General features: G+C 43.8%; 1 protein-coding gene across 2 annotated transcripts in view; it reads right to left on the bottom strand.

Moving 5' to 3' along the window:
• Positions 1-304: 304 nt before the first annotated feature.
• EXOSC10 (exosome component 10) overlaps positions 305-15,360 on the bottom strand; it is a 40,108-nt gene continuing 25,052 nt past the window's right edge. The window contains exons 15-25 of one of the 2 annotated variants that reach the window (XM_006866390.1): positions 14,163-14,213; positions 13,923-14,001; positions 13,709-13,821; positions 11,976-12,071; positions 11,676-11,750; positions 4,647-4,734; positions 3,126-3,199; positions 2,359-2,530; positions 1,504-1,562; positions 1,075-1,151; positions 305-422 (exon numbers count right to left, since the gene is read on the bottom strand). In XM_006866390.1, the coding sequence (XP_006866452.1) occupies positions 392-422; positions 1,075-1,151; positions 1,504-1,562; positions 2,359-2,530; positions 3,126-3,199; positions 4,647-4,734; positions 11,676-11,750; positions 11,976-12,071; positions 13,709-13,821; positions 13,923-14,001; positions 14,163-14,213 (915 nt within the window). In that variant the 3' untranslated portion in view covers positions 305-391. The remainder of the gene's footprint in view (positions 423-1,074; positions 1,152-1,503; positions 1,563-2,358; positions 2,531-3,125; positions 3,200-4,646; positions 4,735-11,675; positions 11,751-11,975; positions 12,072-13,708; positions 13,822-13,922; positions 14,002-14,162; positions 14,214-15,360) is intronic. The other variant, XM_006866391.1, reaches the window with a different exon arrangement.

Below are 15,360 nucleotides of genomic sequence, written 5' to 3'. Positions count from 1 at the left end.
TGCTCTGAGGCCCGTGGAGACAATAAGGGACCCTCAGGAGTCTCTAGATGGAAAGGTAGGCAGATGAAAGGGCAGGTGCTCCCTGTTCGTGAGTCACTGAAGTCTCTCCTGGATTCTTCCTCGGGGATGGTTCTGGAGTTCTCTGTAAGTCACAGTAACCTTGAAGGGCACACTCACCTCACCTCTGCCCACAGACAGCTGCAGATAATAATTTCGATAGGATGGAATCTGGCACCAACATGCCAGAGCTCTGGTGGCAACAAAGGAAAACCCAAGCACCAGCTCTTTTCCAGTAAGAACTATATTTAATGGTTTAAAATGTCTGTACAAAACCAGCACCACTATGTGGTACTCCCAGTCCACTGGGGGATTTCCAAGGTATCTTCCAACACTATCTCTTCGGCCAGTTGTGCCTGAAACCCCTGTAAAGAACGTGTGAAAACAGGATTAGCCTTTTTAGTTTGGTCAACTGTCTGCTCTTTGTTGAGGTTCACACCAGGTTGTGAGCCCTAGTCATGCAGAACGGAGGGAGAAAGGCTTTGTGCCGGACTCACAGAACACAAAGCTAGGCAGCCAGGCTTCCCTGAGTGGGGCTAGGGCACGACTCACTGCCCACACAGGCTTGGCTGGGATGTTCAAGATCTGAAACTGCAGAGTTGGCTTCATAACACCAAACCTTGGGCCATGTCCTATGACCTCAGACTCTGCTTTAAGTACTAGGATCTCATGCTTTTTAATGAAAAAGTTCTTAAATAATAACTGCCCACATTTGCTTATTGAGGATAAGCACAGTGGGTAATCTGGGAAAAGCTAAGACCTATTTGCATGAAGGGGACCAGACCCCAGGAAACTGTATGGCAACAGGAAAGAATGAAGGACAACTGGAATCTAAGTCCTGTAATGCAGTGACAAGCTATGTGACAGGTGGCACTAGGCAAATTCATTCCCCGAATTTAAGTTTTCTGAATGACAGAGCAAGGGACCTCGAGCTGTGTTCTGAGCTACTGTCACCTGGCAGACACAGTCTGGCAGGGTGTGTCTCCCTAGACCATCATATGGGCGTGGGTCACATACCTGTCTGATTTGCCAGTTGGAAAAGACATGCTTTTGTTTCCAGCTGACTGTTTAGGCTTTTTGACTGCAAGACATTTCTGAAAAGATAAGAAGCCATTTAAACTTATGACAATGATAAGATACACAGGAAAATACACAAGGCTCAGGTGGCCAATCACAGACTCCAGTCCCACAGGTATAATGCTGCTTTCCTCGCCGCTGGCACTGATACCCACGTGGGCACATTTGTGGCTCAGGGCTGAAGTTCTCGTGGCAGCAAACACAAGAGAAATACCTTGTATAACCTCACACTGGCTTCGAAATGCCATTTTTTCCTCCCACTGCTGGGATCACTGATTTGGGCACTTGGGAAGAAATGAAGTGAGGGAAAAATACGTGGAAAGGACTCTTGGATGGACCCACCATGCTAGAGTCGCCTGGTCCTCTTACCTTGCCAGTTTGAGTCTGCTTGTTTGGATCAAATTGGGACGGCTTGGATTTGCTGTTTCCTGGTAGGTGAGACAGAGACACCAGTGAGGAGTTGAGGGATTCCCACACAGAGAGAAGAGGCTCCGCTGTGGGCCAGCCACATACATGGTAACTTCTCAGCCAGTCACCACTGTAACGGTGAGTCGTTAGTGACTGGTGTACACGAATAGACGATGTTCTAGATGATAAGGGAAACCTAGAGACCAGGTGTGCTTCTCAGGAAGTGAAGGGCAGAGGGCCAAAGCCTTAGCAACTTTCAGGTGCAGGCTTGTGAGCACCCAGTGGTGCCACTGCAGGTGAGGTGGGCTGCTCCTGCAGGAAGGATACTTGCTCTTTCTTCCAAAGGGACATGCTGCCAGGAAGCCTGTTATAGGGGCTAAGAAGTTACCTGAAGTCCCTTCAAAGAGGACTACTCTCAAAGATTAAGGAACCATGAGAACGGCACCTCATGGGCATCATAATTTTCCAACAAAACCTTTGTTGTGTGTGTGTGTGTGAGAGAGAGAGAGGAGAAAGAGAGATTGAGAGACACTGTTAATGGGCACAAGAAGCTATTGTGAGGAAGGATGGTACCACAGTCACAATGGATGACATCTTGCCAGACCCCTACAGCAGCTCCTAGGAGAGCCTGCTCCCACAGGGGAGGGGTGGCTTCTGTCTGCCATCACTGTTTCTTTGGTTTGCCCTTACTGTTCACTGTTACGTTTTCTCAGGCAGAGCTTGGTCAGGGCCTATGCCAGACTCTCCCTTCTCACCACTGCCTCCTTCCATCAGTGTGACCAGAACTTCCTCCTATGTTACCAGTTGCTTTCTCACCTGCAAAAGCCCTGAAATCCGACTTGCTGTAGTCATAAGGGGTGAATTCTTTTTCTGCTGGGTCTGGGTCCTTTGGCTTCTTGGAAATTTTGAGTCGTTTCTTCCCTTGTTTCTGTTCTGTGGTCTTTGGATCACTTACTGTCCGCTCTCTCTTTTTAGCAGCATTCTCTAGCTGTGTATTTAACACAGTGGAAGGAAGAAACAGGAAAGGCCATGAGAGGGGAGAACCCTGGCCATCTCCAACATCAGTACGAGACAGTGACTCAGCGGCCATGTGGTATGGAAGGGGCCTCAGTGATATGAGAGGATGGGGCGGGGATTCAGACCAGTTTTGGGACTGGAGGACAGTCACACTGATTGGAGATCCACATTGTTCTTTGGAAAGTGCTATCAGGCCATTTAAAAAAGAAAGAGGCTCCGAATTTCAGAGCACTCTGGGGGTGTTAGAGAACGTGTAGGCAGAGTGGGACACACAAGAAGCTTCCAGACTATAGGCTTTAATACTTTGTCTACTACTGTAGATAATAGGATGGCACATTTACCATCAACACAGAAGGAAGCTAGTTAAGAAAAATGACAACAAAAACTGTTTTGAGGAGAAAAGGCAGGCACTTTTCCTCTCAAAAAAGAAAAAAGCTAAAATCAGCTGTGAAGTAGAAAGCCTTCATCTGAAGTACAGGGCCAGGCCTCCTCAGATGCCATAAGGCAATCCTGACTAGTACCAGGTGCCCAGGTTCTAAAAGGACAAAACAGGAGAGGCTCCTTACCACGGCCTGTTGTCGGACAGACACAGCCTGTTCCACGGTGGCCCTGTACTCTTCCTTTGCCTGCTCCAGGGCAGCTGCAAGAGAGAACACAACTGTCATGGAGGTGCTGAAATCAGGGCCAAGTCTCCACTCTTCTTGTTCCTCGATTCACCAGTCAACAAGCTCTTCCTTCACTGGCTTCGGGCACCACTCTTGTTCCCCTCTACCTCTCAGATGCTCCTGGTCACCTTTGCCAATTCCTCCCCACAGCCCTAATCTCACTGGGGCAGACTGCCAAAGAGCTCAAGCTCAGCTACTCTTCTCATCCTCACCCTCCTAATCTGACACCTCTAGCAGGCCCCTTGCTCATGAACCCAGACCAGCAGATCAAACTGCAATGAGACATCATACTGAAGATGTTTAACAGGGATCTCAACCTTAACACATGTCAAGAACCAAAATGATTTCGTACTTATATCTTCGACAGCCTCATTCAACTGAAGGCAATCTTTTCTAGTTGCTCAAGACAAAACCTTCTTGTGTCCATGGCTGCTTCCTTGCTCTCACAAACCACATCCACCTCATCATCAAATGTTGATGGCTTCACTTGGAGGATACATCCAAAATTGGAAGACTTTTAATCCAAGCCACCGTTATTTTGGCTTAAAGATGTCTCCTAACTGGTCTTCCTGCCCTCACTCTCAACCCAGTGGAAAGAGTGATCTAAAACATGTTCTATTTTCATAACTGGATAGCCAAACACACACCAATTTTTACATGTGTAATTCGCCGACAGTCACTTCCCATCCACATTAAACACACTGGCCCTTAAGGCTTCCTATCTAATCTTTGCAGTAGCTGTTGTCAATCTGACCCCATAGAGATAGTTCTTAAAAGAGTACACCACTCCAGGCAGACATTCTTTACTGATTAAGCTCACTTACTGTTTGCCTTACAGATGACTTCAGGAGATAGTTTTGGTTTGAGGTTTAAAGATTATCTCAGGGCTCGCCTAGTGTTAATGGCTCCCAAAAGTCTGGATTCAATGAGAATTGTGGAAAACTGGACACAAGCTCCTGTCTTCACAGTGGGTGCTACCTGTGCTCCTCCCTCATCTCCCACTCTGCTTCAGCCACACTGGCCTCCTGGCAATTCCGAGAGCATGCCCAGCAAAATTCCACTGCTGGGCCTGGAACTTGATGGGCCATCATCCCTAGGTAACGGCAGCCCTCTGCTCAGCTGTCATGTTTATTAGACTACTTTCTCTGGCCACCATCTGTGGACGGCCACTACGACCCCCTGCCCCCATCCTAAGCACTCCCCATTTCTTTCTCTGCGTAGTACCAACTACCATCAGCTACAACAGACATCTGTTTAGTGCCCACCATCCCTCAAGAGAAGATGAGCGCCACAGGGCAGGGGCGTGTCTGCTTTGCTCACTCTCACACTCCACTGAATGACTGAACAAACTGTGACACAGAACAGCTGATCTTTGGCAAGCACACTGATGGCTGACTGAATCTACCAGAAAGTGAGTAATACCTGTTTGCTCAGCTGCTTTCTTCTTTGCAGTTTCTTTAGATTCTTTTTGTACTTGTACCTGGCTTGCCAGCTTCCAACGATTGCTAATCTATAATGAAAACAAAATTTAAAACCTCCCAAACTCAGTTACCTAAAAAAACCTTATTTAAATAAGGTGGTTCAGGGTGTACGAACCTAACTATGTACAATCTTAGTCATAAAATCCAAATCTAAGGTCATGGAGAAACTAAACTAATCTAATCTCATGCTAGTTTTTGCTATAAAATACATATTGTGAAGGACTCAGTACAATAGTTGTTGTTAAGTGTCGTCGAGTCGGTTCTGACCCATAGCGACCCTGTACAGGGTTGCTGAGGCTGTAAATCTTTATGGAAGCAGAAAGCCTCATCTTTCTCCCACGGAGCGACTGGTAGTTTCGAACTGCTGACCTTAAGGTTCGCAGCCTGATTCATAACCACTACGCTACCAGAGCTCCTATGCTACCACTAAGCTACCAGTACAATAGTTTTGTAGGTTTATTCCATCCTTCAATAGCCCTGAGGCAAAGAAGTTATCATCACTCTCCTCCAGAGATGAGAAGACAAGTTCAGAGAGGTTATAAAACTTGCCCAAGGGCACACATGATGGAGCTGGGGTTTGAGCCAGGGCTTTTCCAAATCAAGCATGGTGAGGGATGAGTACTTAGCCAATGTGTCACACCAGGGAAAGAGGAGGCACCAGCCCTCCTGACTGTCCATTTCTAGAAACACCACGACCCTCAGGTCCATCAAGTACCGGCCTGCTTCTGGTTGACTAATTAAAGAGAGTGCTATGGGAAGAGCTCTGGTAGTTACTGCTTATGAGTTGGGCTGCTAACCTCAGGGTCAGCAGTTTGAAACTTTCTCCCCGGGAGAAAGATGAGGCTTTCTGCTCCCGTAAACATTCACAGCCTCGGAAACCCTACTCAGGGTCGCTATGAGTTGGAACCAAGTCCAGAGCACATAACCACCATGAGCATATATGATCAGAGTATGTCCTTCTTGTAGTGAGGAATAGGGCCATTACCTCATGGGAACTTGGGGGACAGGTGTTCTTGTTCATAGAACAAACCAAATGATACTAAGACAGTGTTTTAAGAGGTAAGCTGTTACTGTTAAGAGTCTTAAAGAGACACATGTTATACACTAATACCTGTGCATCTTATTCTGCAAATGAAACTTCAATTAAACAGACCACCAGAATACTGCTGCTTAAATGGTTTCCAAACACTTTTGAGACTATAATTAATAAAAGTTCTGGACCCTTTCCCTGGAAAAACTGCACAGTTAGAAAATGCTCTGTGCTCACACTCTGAGAGGCTCACAGCTGGAAGTCCCACAGCTGGAAGTAGACTTGTCTAAAATGTACACTGGGGGGCCAATCATTTAAGTCCCCTTTCTTCCTTCAAGGGTGTTATCGATTAAATTGTGTCCCCCAAAACATGTGGTGAAATTCTAAACCCTATACCTGGGAGTGGAGTCCTGGTGTGGTGCTGTAAGCAATGGACTGCTAACCTTAACATCAGTGGCTCAAACTTACCAGCCGCTCCTAAAAACCCTATCCAAGATCACTATGGCACTAACAACATACCTGGGGGAAAGGTTTTCTTGTTATGCTAATGAGTCATAGCAATATAGGGTGTGTGTTAGACCTATTCACCTTTGAGACATAAAAAGGGATTGTCAGCCATCCGGCTAATCTTAACAACCCTACAGAGTAGTGTAGAATGCCCCATAGGGTTTCTAAGGCTGTAAATCTTTTACCATTTCCAAGGAACTCCAGAAGAATGTTAGAAAATCTGAGATAAGAATCTCCCCCCAGAGCCTACGGAAATGACTACTTCTAAAAGGTTGTTGCTAAGTGCTGGTGAGTCAATTCTGACTTACAGGGATCCTGGATAGGATTTCCATTGACCTGTGGTTAACAATCCAGTGCTTATCCTATAGCACCACACCAGGTCTCCTTTAAAAGGTTAGCCATTGAAATTCTTATGAATAGCAGCAAAACACTGTTTGATATAGTGCCAGAAGATGAGCCCTCTCAGGTTGCAAGGCACTCAAAATATGACTGGGGAAGAGCTACCTCCTCAAAGTAGAGTTGACTTTAATGATGTACATAAAGCAAAATTTCTAGGATCTTCATCTGCTGATGGGACACAATTCAAACTGAGAAGAAACCGCTCCAAACATTCATAAATAATCAGAACATGGAATGTACAAAATGTCGCTATTGTTAAGTGCCACTGAGTCTGAATTTAGGAAAACTGAAAGTCATTAAAAAATAAAATGCAGCCCATACAGACCAATATCCTAGGCAGTAGTGAGCTACAATGGACTGGTGTTGGCCATTTTGAATCACACAATCATAAAGTTTACTATACTATGACAAATCATAAAGTTTACTATAGAATGACAAATTGAAGATGAACAATAACTCGTTTATCATCAAAAAAAGCATTTCAATATTTATCCTGAGTACAATGCTGTCTGTGATAATATCCATACACCTAAAAGGAAACTGCACATGAAGAACCTATAAAGAAACCAAGAGGCAGATGTTCGAACAGGACGAGGGGATACAACCAGGAAAGTTGTGCACTAGGGTTGTATTCTTTCACCATACTTATTCAATCTGTATGCTGAGCAAATAATCCAAGAACTGGATTATGTGAAAAAGAGTGTGGCACCATGACTGGAGAAAGACCCATTAACAACCAGCGATATGCAGATGAACACTATTTTGCTTGCTGAAAGCAAAGAAAACTTATGAAGATCAAAGACTGAAGTCTTTAGTATGGATTACACCTCCATATTAAAAAAAAAAAAATCAAAAACAAAAATCCTCACAACTGGATTAATAAATAAGGGAAGAAAATATTTAAGTCGTCAAAGACTTCATTTTGCTTGTATCACAATCAACACTCATGGAAGCAGCAGTTGACAAATCAAATGATGCATTACACAGGACAAATGTGCAGCACAATACCTCCTTAAAGTGTTAAAGAAAAAGAACAGTTTGAGGATTAAGGTACACCTGACCCAAACCATAATATTTTCAATCACTTCATATAAATGTAAAAGTTAGACAGTGACAAGGGAAGACCAGAGAAGAAACAATGCATTTGAATAATGGTGTTGAGAAGAATATTAAAAGGAGCATGGACTGCCAGAAGAACAAACAAATCTGTGTTGGAAGACATACATCCAGAATGCTCTCTAGAAGCCAAGATGGTGAGACTTGTCTCATGTACTTTGGGCATGCAGTCAGGAGGTACCAGTCCCTGGAGAAGGACGTCCATCAAGCTTAGCAAAGTGGAAGGTCAGAGAACAAGAGGAAGACTCTCAATGAGATGGATTCGCACAGTCATGGCAACAATGAGCTCATATGAAACACCGGTGAGGATGATGCAAGATCGGGCACAGTTCTGCTATGTTGTGCACAGATCACTAGGAGTTGGAGCCGACTGGACGGCACCTAACGTTACAACAAAACAAGCAAGATCAGTTAATACCACTATTATTCAAATTTACAAACCAACAAATAAAGCCAATGAGGAAATTGAAGAAATTAACTAACATATTTGATAGTCTGAAATTGATCAAAGACATAATCAAGAGGCACTGATCATTATTGGTGACTGGAATGCAAAAGTAGGAAACAATAAGGAATGATTGTTGTTGTTAAGTGCTGTCGAGTCAATTCTGATCCATAAGGAACCTGTATAGGTTTTCCAAGGAGCAGCTGGTGAGCTTGAACCACCGACCTTGCATTTCAAACAACTTTGCAGTCTGATGCATTAGCCCACAGCGCCACACCAGGACTCCCTAAGGCATGATTGTTGTTGGTATTTGCTGTGGAGTCAGTTCCAACTCAGAGTGACCCTGTACAGGGTTTCTGAGGCTGTAAATCTTTACGGAACAGAAAGCCTCATCTTTCTCCCACAGAATAGCTGGTAGTCTCAAACTGCTGACCCTGAGGTTAGCAGCCTGATTCGTAACCACTATGCTACCAGAGCTCCTTAAGGAATGATTTTTTTTGTTGTTAGGTGCCATCGAGTCGGTACCAACTCATAGCAACCTTAAGAACAGCAGAACGAAACACTGCCTGATCCTGGGTCAATCTCACTACTGTTGCCACGCTTGAGTCCACTGATGCTGCCACTTGGCCAATCCATCTCGTTGGGGGTCTTCCTCTTTTTCTCTGACCCTCCACCTTACCAAACATGATATTATTCTCCAGCGACTGGTCTCTCCTGACAGTATATCTGAAGTATGAGTGACAGTATATCTGAAGTATGAGAGACCAAGTTTGGCCATCTTAGCTTCCAAGGAGAACTCTCGCTGCGCTTTTTCCAAAACGGATCTACTGGTTCTTTTGGCAGCCCATGGCACTTTCAATATTCTCCTCTAACACCATAACTCAAAAGCATCAGTTCTTCTACGGCCTTCCTTATTCACCATCCAGTTTTTGCATGCATATGAGGTTACTGAAAATGCCATGGCTTGGGCCAGGCACACCTTACTCCTCAAGCTGACATCTTTGCTCTTCAACACTTAAAAAAGGTCTTGTGCAGCAGATTTGCCTAAGGAATGATTAGTAGTTAGAAAAATATGGCTTTGATGATAGAAATGATGCTGGCTATCAGGTAACAGAAATTTGCAAGAATAAGGACTTATTCTTTGTAGGCACCTTTTTTCAGTAACATAAACGGCAATTATATACATGGACCTCAAATTGACTATATCTGTGGGGATACACGATGGAGAAGACCAGTATTATCAGGCAAAACAAGGCCAGGGGCCCACTGTGAAACACACCATCAAATGCTATGCAATTTCAGGCTGAACCTGAAGAAAACTCAATCAAGCCCAAAAGAGCTGGATTTAGAAACCATCTCAGAAAAAATCTAATGTATTAGACACTAATGAAAGAAGATCAGAAGGGTTGTGGGATGACATCAGAACATCCTGTAGGAAATGAAGAAGAGGAAACAAAGACCAAAATGGATTATGAGAAGAGACTGAAACTTGTTCTTGAACATAGAGGATTGATGCATTTGAATTATGGTGTTGGCAAAGAATATGGAAGAGTACCATTGATTGTCAAAACAAATCTGTGTTGGAGTAAGTAGGGTGTTCCTCAGAAGAGAGGATTATGCTGTCCTTCTCCAGGGGCTGGTCCTTCCTGATCATGTTCAAAGTACCATGGATTTACTTGATAAGGCTTTTGTATCCAACATCTTATTAACCCCCACCAAGTGATTGGGCAAGACCGAATGCTTTAAAATTAGGAAAGGTGTGTGTGACAGGGTTGTATTCTTTCACCATATTTACTCAGCCGGTATGCTGAGCAAATATGATAAGCTGGGTTATATGAAGAAAACCTGGCATCAGGATTGGAGAAGACTCATTAACAACCTGCGATATGCAGATGATATAACCTTCATTGCTGAAAGTGAAAAGGACTTACAATACTTACTGATGAAGATCAAAGAGGCACATCTCAATGTAAAGAAAACAAAAATCCTCACCACTGGACCAATACATAACATCCATGTAAATGGAGAAAAGTTAGAAGTTGCAAAGGACTTCATTTTTCTTGGATCAATCATCAACACTCACGAAAGCAGCAGTCAAGATATCGTATTGCATTAGGCAAATCTGCTGCACAAGACCTTTTTAAAGTGTTGAAAAACAAAGATGTCAGCTTGAAGATTAAGGTGTGCCTAACCCAAGCCATGAAATTTTCAATAACCTCATATACATGCAAAAGCTGGACAGTGAACAAGGAAGACAGTAGAAGAATTAATGCTTTTGAGTTACGGTGTTGGAGGAGAATATTGAAAGTGCCATGGGCTGCCAAAAGAACCAACAGATGTGTATTGGTAGAAGTGCAGCCAGAGTGCTCCATGGAGGCCAGGATGGCCACACTTTTTCTCTCATACTTCGGACATATTGTCAGAAGGGACCAGTCGCTGGAGAAGGATATCATGTTTTGGTAAGGTGGAGAGTCAGAGAAAAAGAGGAAGAAGCCCAGAGACATTGATTGGCAAAGTGGCAGCATCAATGGGTTCAAGCATGACAACAATTGTGAGGTTGGCCGAGGACTGGGCAGTGTTTCATTCTGTTGTGATAAGGTCACTATGAGTCGGTACCGACTCGATGGCACCTAACAACAACTATGCAAATAAGGCATACAGGACTCTAATGCTAGGATTGGTTAGTTTTACCATTTTGCTAGAAACAGGTTTAAAAGGAGCCATCTCAGGCGCAGGAACAGATGACCCCAGGATCATCAACAAAGAAAAATCTATCACATAATTCACAATAAAACATTTAAAAAACAGAAAGAAGAATCATGAGTGGAGCATGAGCGGCAGCAGAAGGGGTAGCATGGAGAGACAGATCAGCCACAGACTTTCCAGCCCATGGACCAAGTAAACATGAATGCCTATGGTTTGTGGAATGTGCTCTTCTATTTACAGACGGGCTAAAGGAGCTTTCTAACACTTGCCTGAGCAGGGTCAAGGGGCCACATGGCTCAGAGGCCAAAGACAAACAAGACCGAAGCATGCTGCAGAACAGTGTCCTGACTGGAGAACTGCTGTATCCTGAGTTGTTTCTGATCCTGAATCGTACCTTGTTCACACCCCTAATAAAGTCCATAATCGTAAGTATTGTCTTTTATGTGGCCACTACAATAATTAGCAAACTCAGATGTAAAGCAGAGTGCTATAGAAGGGATGGTTGGTGTCAGAAGTCGGCAAAGAAGGTAGAAGGGTAGCGCCAAGTCTGACCTCTGGTTTAAAGTTCGATTCTCCTTCCCCCTTGTGAAGCCAAAGGAAGGCAGACCTGGCCTCTCTGCCGTTTTTGCAGCACCTAACACCACAACCCTCTTCAACTGTAGGAAAATAAATTTCTGTTCACAGGAATACTAAGTATTTCTGTGACACAAAGAAACTAAGACAAAAGGACTTTGAAAACTCTTAGAAAAGGTGACAAATCCACTTACTTCATATATTTTAGATGATGGGTCAAACTTGCCTGCCTGCGAGATGTGGGCACGGTGTTCGAGTGAGGGCAGATACTGAAGAAAATGGAAATATGCATATTAGATGCTGTAAAAAATGGAATCTGGTCTTCCTGGCTTTATTTTAGAAGCGCAACTCAAAGTCTCAACCTGGAGAACCAAGGCAGCTGACATACAACATACTCAGAGGCCTCCTCTCTCCAGATTGCCTGCCTTCTTTTCCAGGTCACAGGCAGCCAGGCCTGCAAAAATCAGCTCTTAATACACAGGATTATCACTCACCATTCGAAATGGATTCTCGAAGGACTCCAGTATGCTCTGGGCCTTTTTCTGTGCAACTGTTAATGGACAGTTTCCATTTTCTTCAGCACTTGGTTCCTGTAAGGGCAGAGTAAACTGAAAATGATAAGTTGTATTCAAGAAGAGGAGAGAGTCCTAATTATTGTAATAGTAGGCTGATTTTTCTTAAGCATTTGCACTGATGTTTCAGGGACTATAACAGTACATATTGCAGTGCCTAGAGAGGAGACCCTGGGTGGCACAGTTAAGTGCTTGACCACCAGGCAAATAGTTGGTGGTTGAAACCCATCCAGAGGCACCTTGGAAGACAGACCCGGCAACTGAAAGGTCACAGCCTTGAAAACTCTATGGAGCAATCCTACTCTGTACACATGGGGAGTTTACTCAATGGTAACTAACACCAGCAAACTATCTGTTATGGACTGAACTATGTCTCCCCAAGCACGTGTTGTAAATCCTAACCTCTATGCCTGTGGCTCAGGGACTTCTGGTGTGGCGCTATAAGATCAGCACTGGACTGCAAACCACAGGTTGGCAGTTCAAACTCAACCAGCTGCTTCTTGGAAACCCTACACAGGGTCGCTATGAGTCAGAACCGACACCACAGCACTTAACAATAACAACAAATGTCTATGCTAATGGTTTTAAGCTGTTATGTCACTTTGAGGGTTCACATCAACTTTGTATTTTCTTACAAATTACTAAAGCCTGACCCACTCTGGATTTATGCAATTAAGTTACAAAAAAAAGTTAAATCCCAAGTAGCACATTTTATAGGTGCCATCTTATCTTGCTGGTCTGAGCTCAGCACCCTAGCATGATGCAATGGCTGTAAGTTGGGATCCTACTGTTTGCAGTACCACCAGCTTCTTTTCAGTTGAAAATATGCTAAGCTCAATACCAAGACGGTATTTTGAGTTCTGTGATTTTTCCTCTCAATCACGTTGGTATCCTCTGTGGAGTGAGTGTTTTCTCTGAGCATTCTTCTTTTATTATTAGCATTTCAGTGTTCGTCAGTCCTGACCAACAAATGCACCCTAGGCTTGCTCCCTTCTGTAAGGGTCCCCTGGTTCAAATCACTGGCAGAAAAGAGAAGCCATTTAATAGGAAAAGCAGCCTAGAAGGCCTCATCATGACTTAACGTGTAGTTCAGGCCCACTTAGCCACACAGGCCTCCAGGCTGGCCAGAATCACTAACTAGCATGATTTAGCCTTCTTTCTGGGATGGAAAACAAGTTTCTATTCACTTACTGTTGCCTGCAAACTTGCTTTTCACTGTCTCTACTGAGTCAAAACACAGAAAAATGCCCTTCAACGATTTCTCTTCTTCACTCAGGCAAATAGCTATGATGGCGCCAGCAGGAAGGTAAGTGCAGCCCACTCTCCAGTCATCAAAGACCCTCACTTCTGAGAGGAACTGTCCTGATTGCACTGCACATGAAAAGTCCTACTTCTGTGTTAGCTGAGCCCACAACCTCATCCCTGCTATGCATGAGTACCTATTTGAGGCATCAGCTTTTTTTTTTTTCTTCTTCTGAGATTTCTTCATCACCTACCCAGAATAACAAACAGCATCTTGCCAAGCTGACTCATGCCTTTTCCTACCACTGATGGGCTGGACTTTTGGCTGTAGTCTCAGAGGTAGCAGACAGGTTGTGTGATAAACCCAATAAATCCCTGGGAACCTACATCAACTCAGTGTCTATAGCACTTACATTAAATATGGTGATAACAGCAGAAGCAATCAGGCACTTGGTGTCCAGTGAGGAGGACTCCTCTTCTTTATGGTCAGGGAAGAGGCTTGCCTGTTTCTGAACTGGCACAGGGCCTATATAGGTAGAGAAGTTAGTAAGGGCAAAGCTGGCTAGATTTTATACCAGGCAGTTTCCCCAGAATCCTCCAGATATTCTAGAAGGCCCTCGACCTTACCGCTAGTTGGGATGATAAGACTACCATCTGGAGGGGCATGGGAGCAGTCATGAGGTCCAAAAAGAGTATTTTCCAACCTCTGCAGCAAAAACAAAAGCCACAGGCTAGCATGAAAAGTTTTCAGGTCCGTCAGTAGCTTTTCCCTACAGTGTTAGGTACTGGCCTGTCAGAGACGTCTACTTTGCAGTGGCTTTTATACGTATCTTCCCCAAAAGAAGAGCAGCAAACACAACAGCCTACCTCGGGATTGGGCTGTGATCCACTTTTTTTCACTCCAGTTGAAACTTCAGACTGAAAAGGAAAAGCAAAGAGAATCTGAGGAGTTAGTTACCTCAATATGACAACACCACATCTTCTCCAACACTAGACAGTATCTTTCACTAAACTCCTATTCTCTTTCATAAGTGTTGCTCAGGACCCAGAGATTCTCTTCCTTCCCTTCAACACGTATTTTGTTGTTGTTGTTGTTAAGTGCTGTTGAGTTGGTTCTGATTCATAGCAACCTTGTATAGGGTCCAAGGAGTGGCAGCTAGGTTTGAACTGCTGACCTTATGGTTCACAGTCCAGTGCTGATCCTACAGTACCACATCAAGAGTCCTTAACCCGTATAGTGCCTGGTATATGTAGGTGCTCAATAATCATTTGCTAAAGAGAATAATAAAGCCCTTTATTATGAGTAAGCTTAATACAGGATTCCTCCTTAGTAACTAGGGTTCACCTCCTTGAAGAACTGTGGACCTATGAAATTTTAAGACAAAAATTGCAAATTGCAAATATGTCTATCTTTATATTCTCTTCTTTTTCACCTAATGAAGGCTGATTTTAAGTCTCCCTAAATCAATAACCTTGCAAACATCATGAACCATACTACTGAGTCAACACCTTTAAAACTGTTACAATAAAACACAAACATGAACATGCAAGTTTATTTTACCATGTTGTATTTCCTGCATAAGAATGCATAAGTATAGACACAAGCTAGCAAACTTGCACCTGGTGTCCACATATGAAGTTCCTGAGTGGGGCAAATGGGTAACATGTTTGACAGTTAATTGAAAGGTTGGAGGTTTGAGTCCACCCAGAGGCACACTGGAAAGAAATCCTGATGAAATCCTCAAAAACAGTCATTATAAGCCCAATGGAGCACAGTTCTACTTTGATACACATGGGGTCAACATGTGTTAGAATCAAAATGATGGCCACTAGATGGCATTCCTAGTGGTGGACTTTTCCAGTACCCTAGTCTTTAAATTTATATATATATATAGACTTCGAGCAGCGAGAACTTCGAGCAGCGAGAACTTCGAGCAGCGAGACGTGTAGGAGGAGTTCCAATAACAACAACATGGAATATTGGGCCACAAGGCTGTTTAACTGCAAGCTGTGGAAAGCCTCATCTCTCTCACGTGGAGGGCCTGGAGGATTTGAGCTGCTGACC

Source organism: Chrysochloris asiatica, unplaced genomic scaffold (assembly GCF_000296735.1).
Source record: "Chrysochloris asiatica unplaced genomic scaffold, ChrAsi1.0 scaffold00090, whole genome shotgun sequence".
NCBI classification, from domain to species: domain Eukaryota; kingdom Metazoa; phylum Chordata; class Mammalia; order Afrosoricida; family Chrysochloridae; genus Chrysochloris; species Chrysochloris asiatica.
Note: the sequence above shows the minus strand (reverse complement) of the source record. Positions and strands in the feature narration are given on the sequence as shown.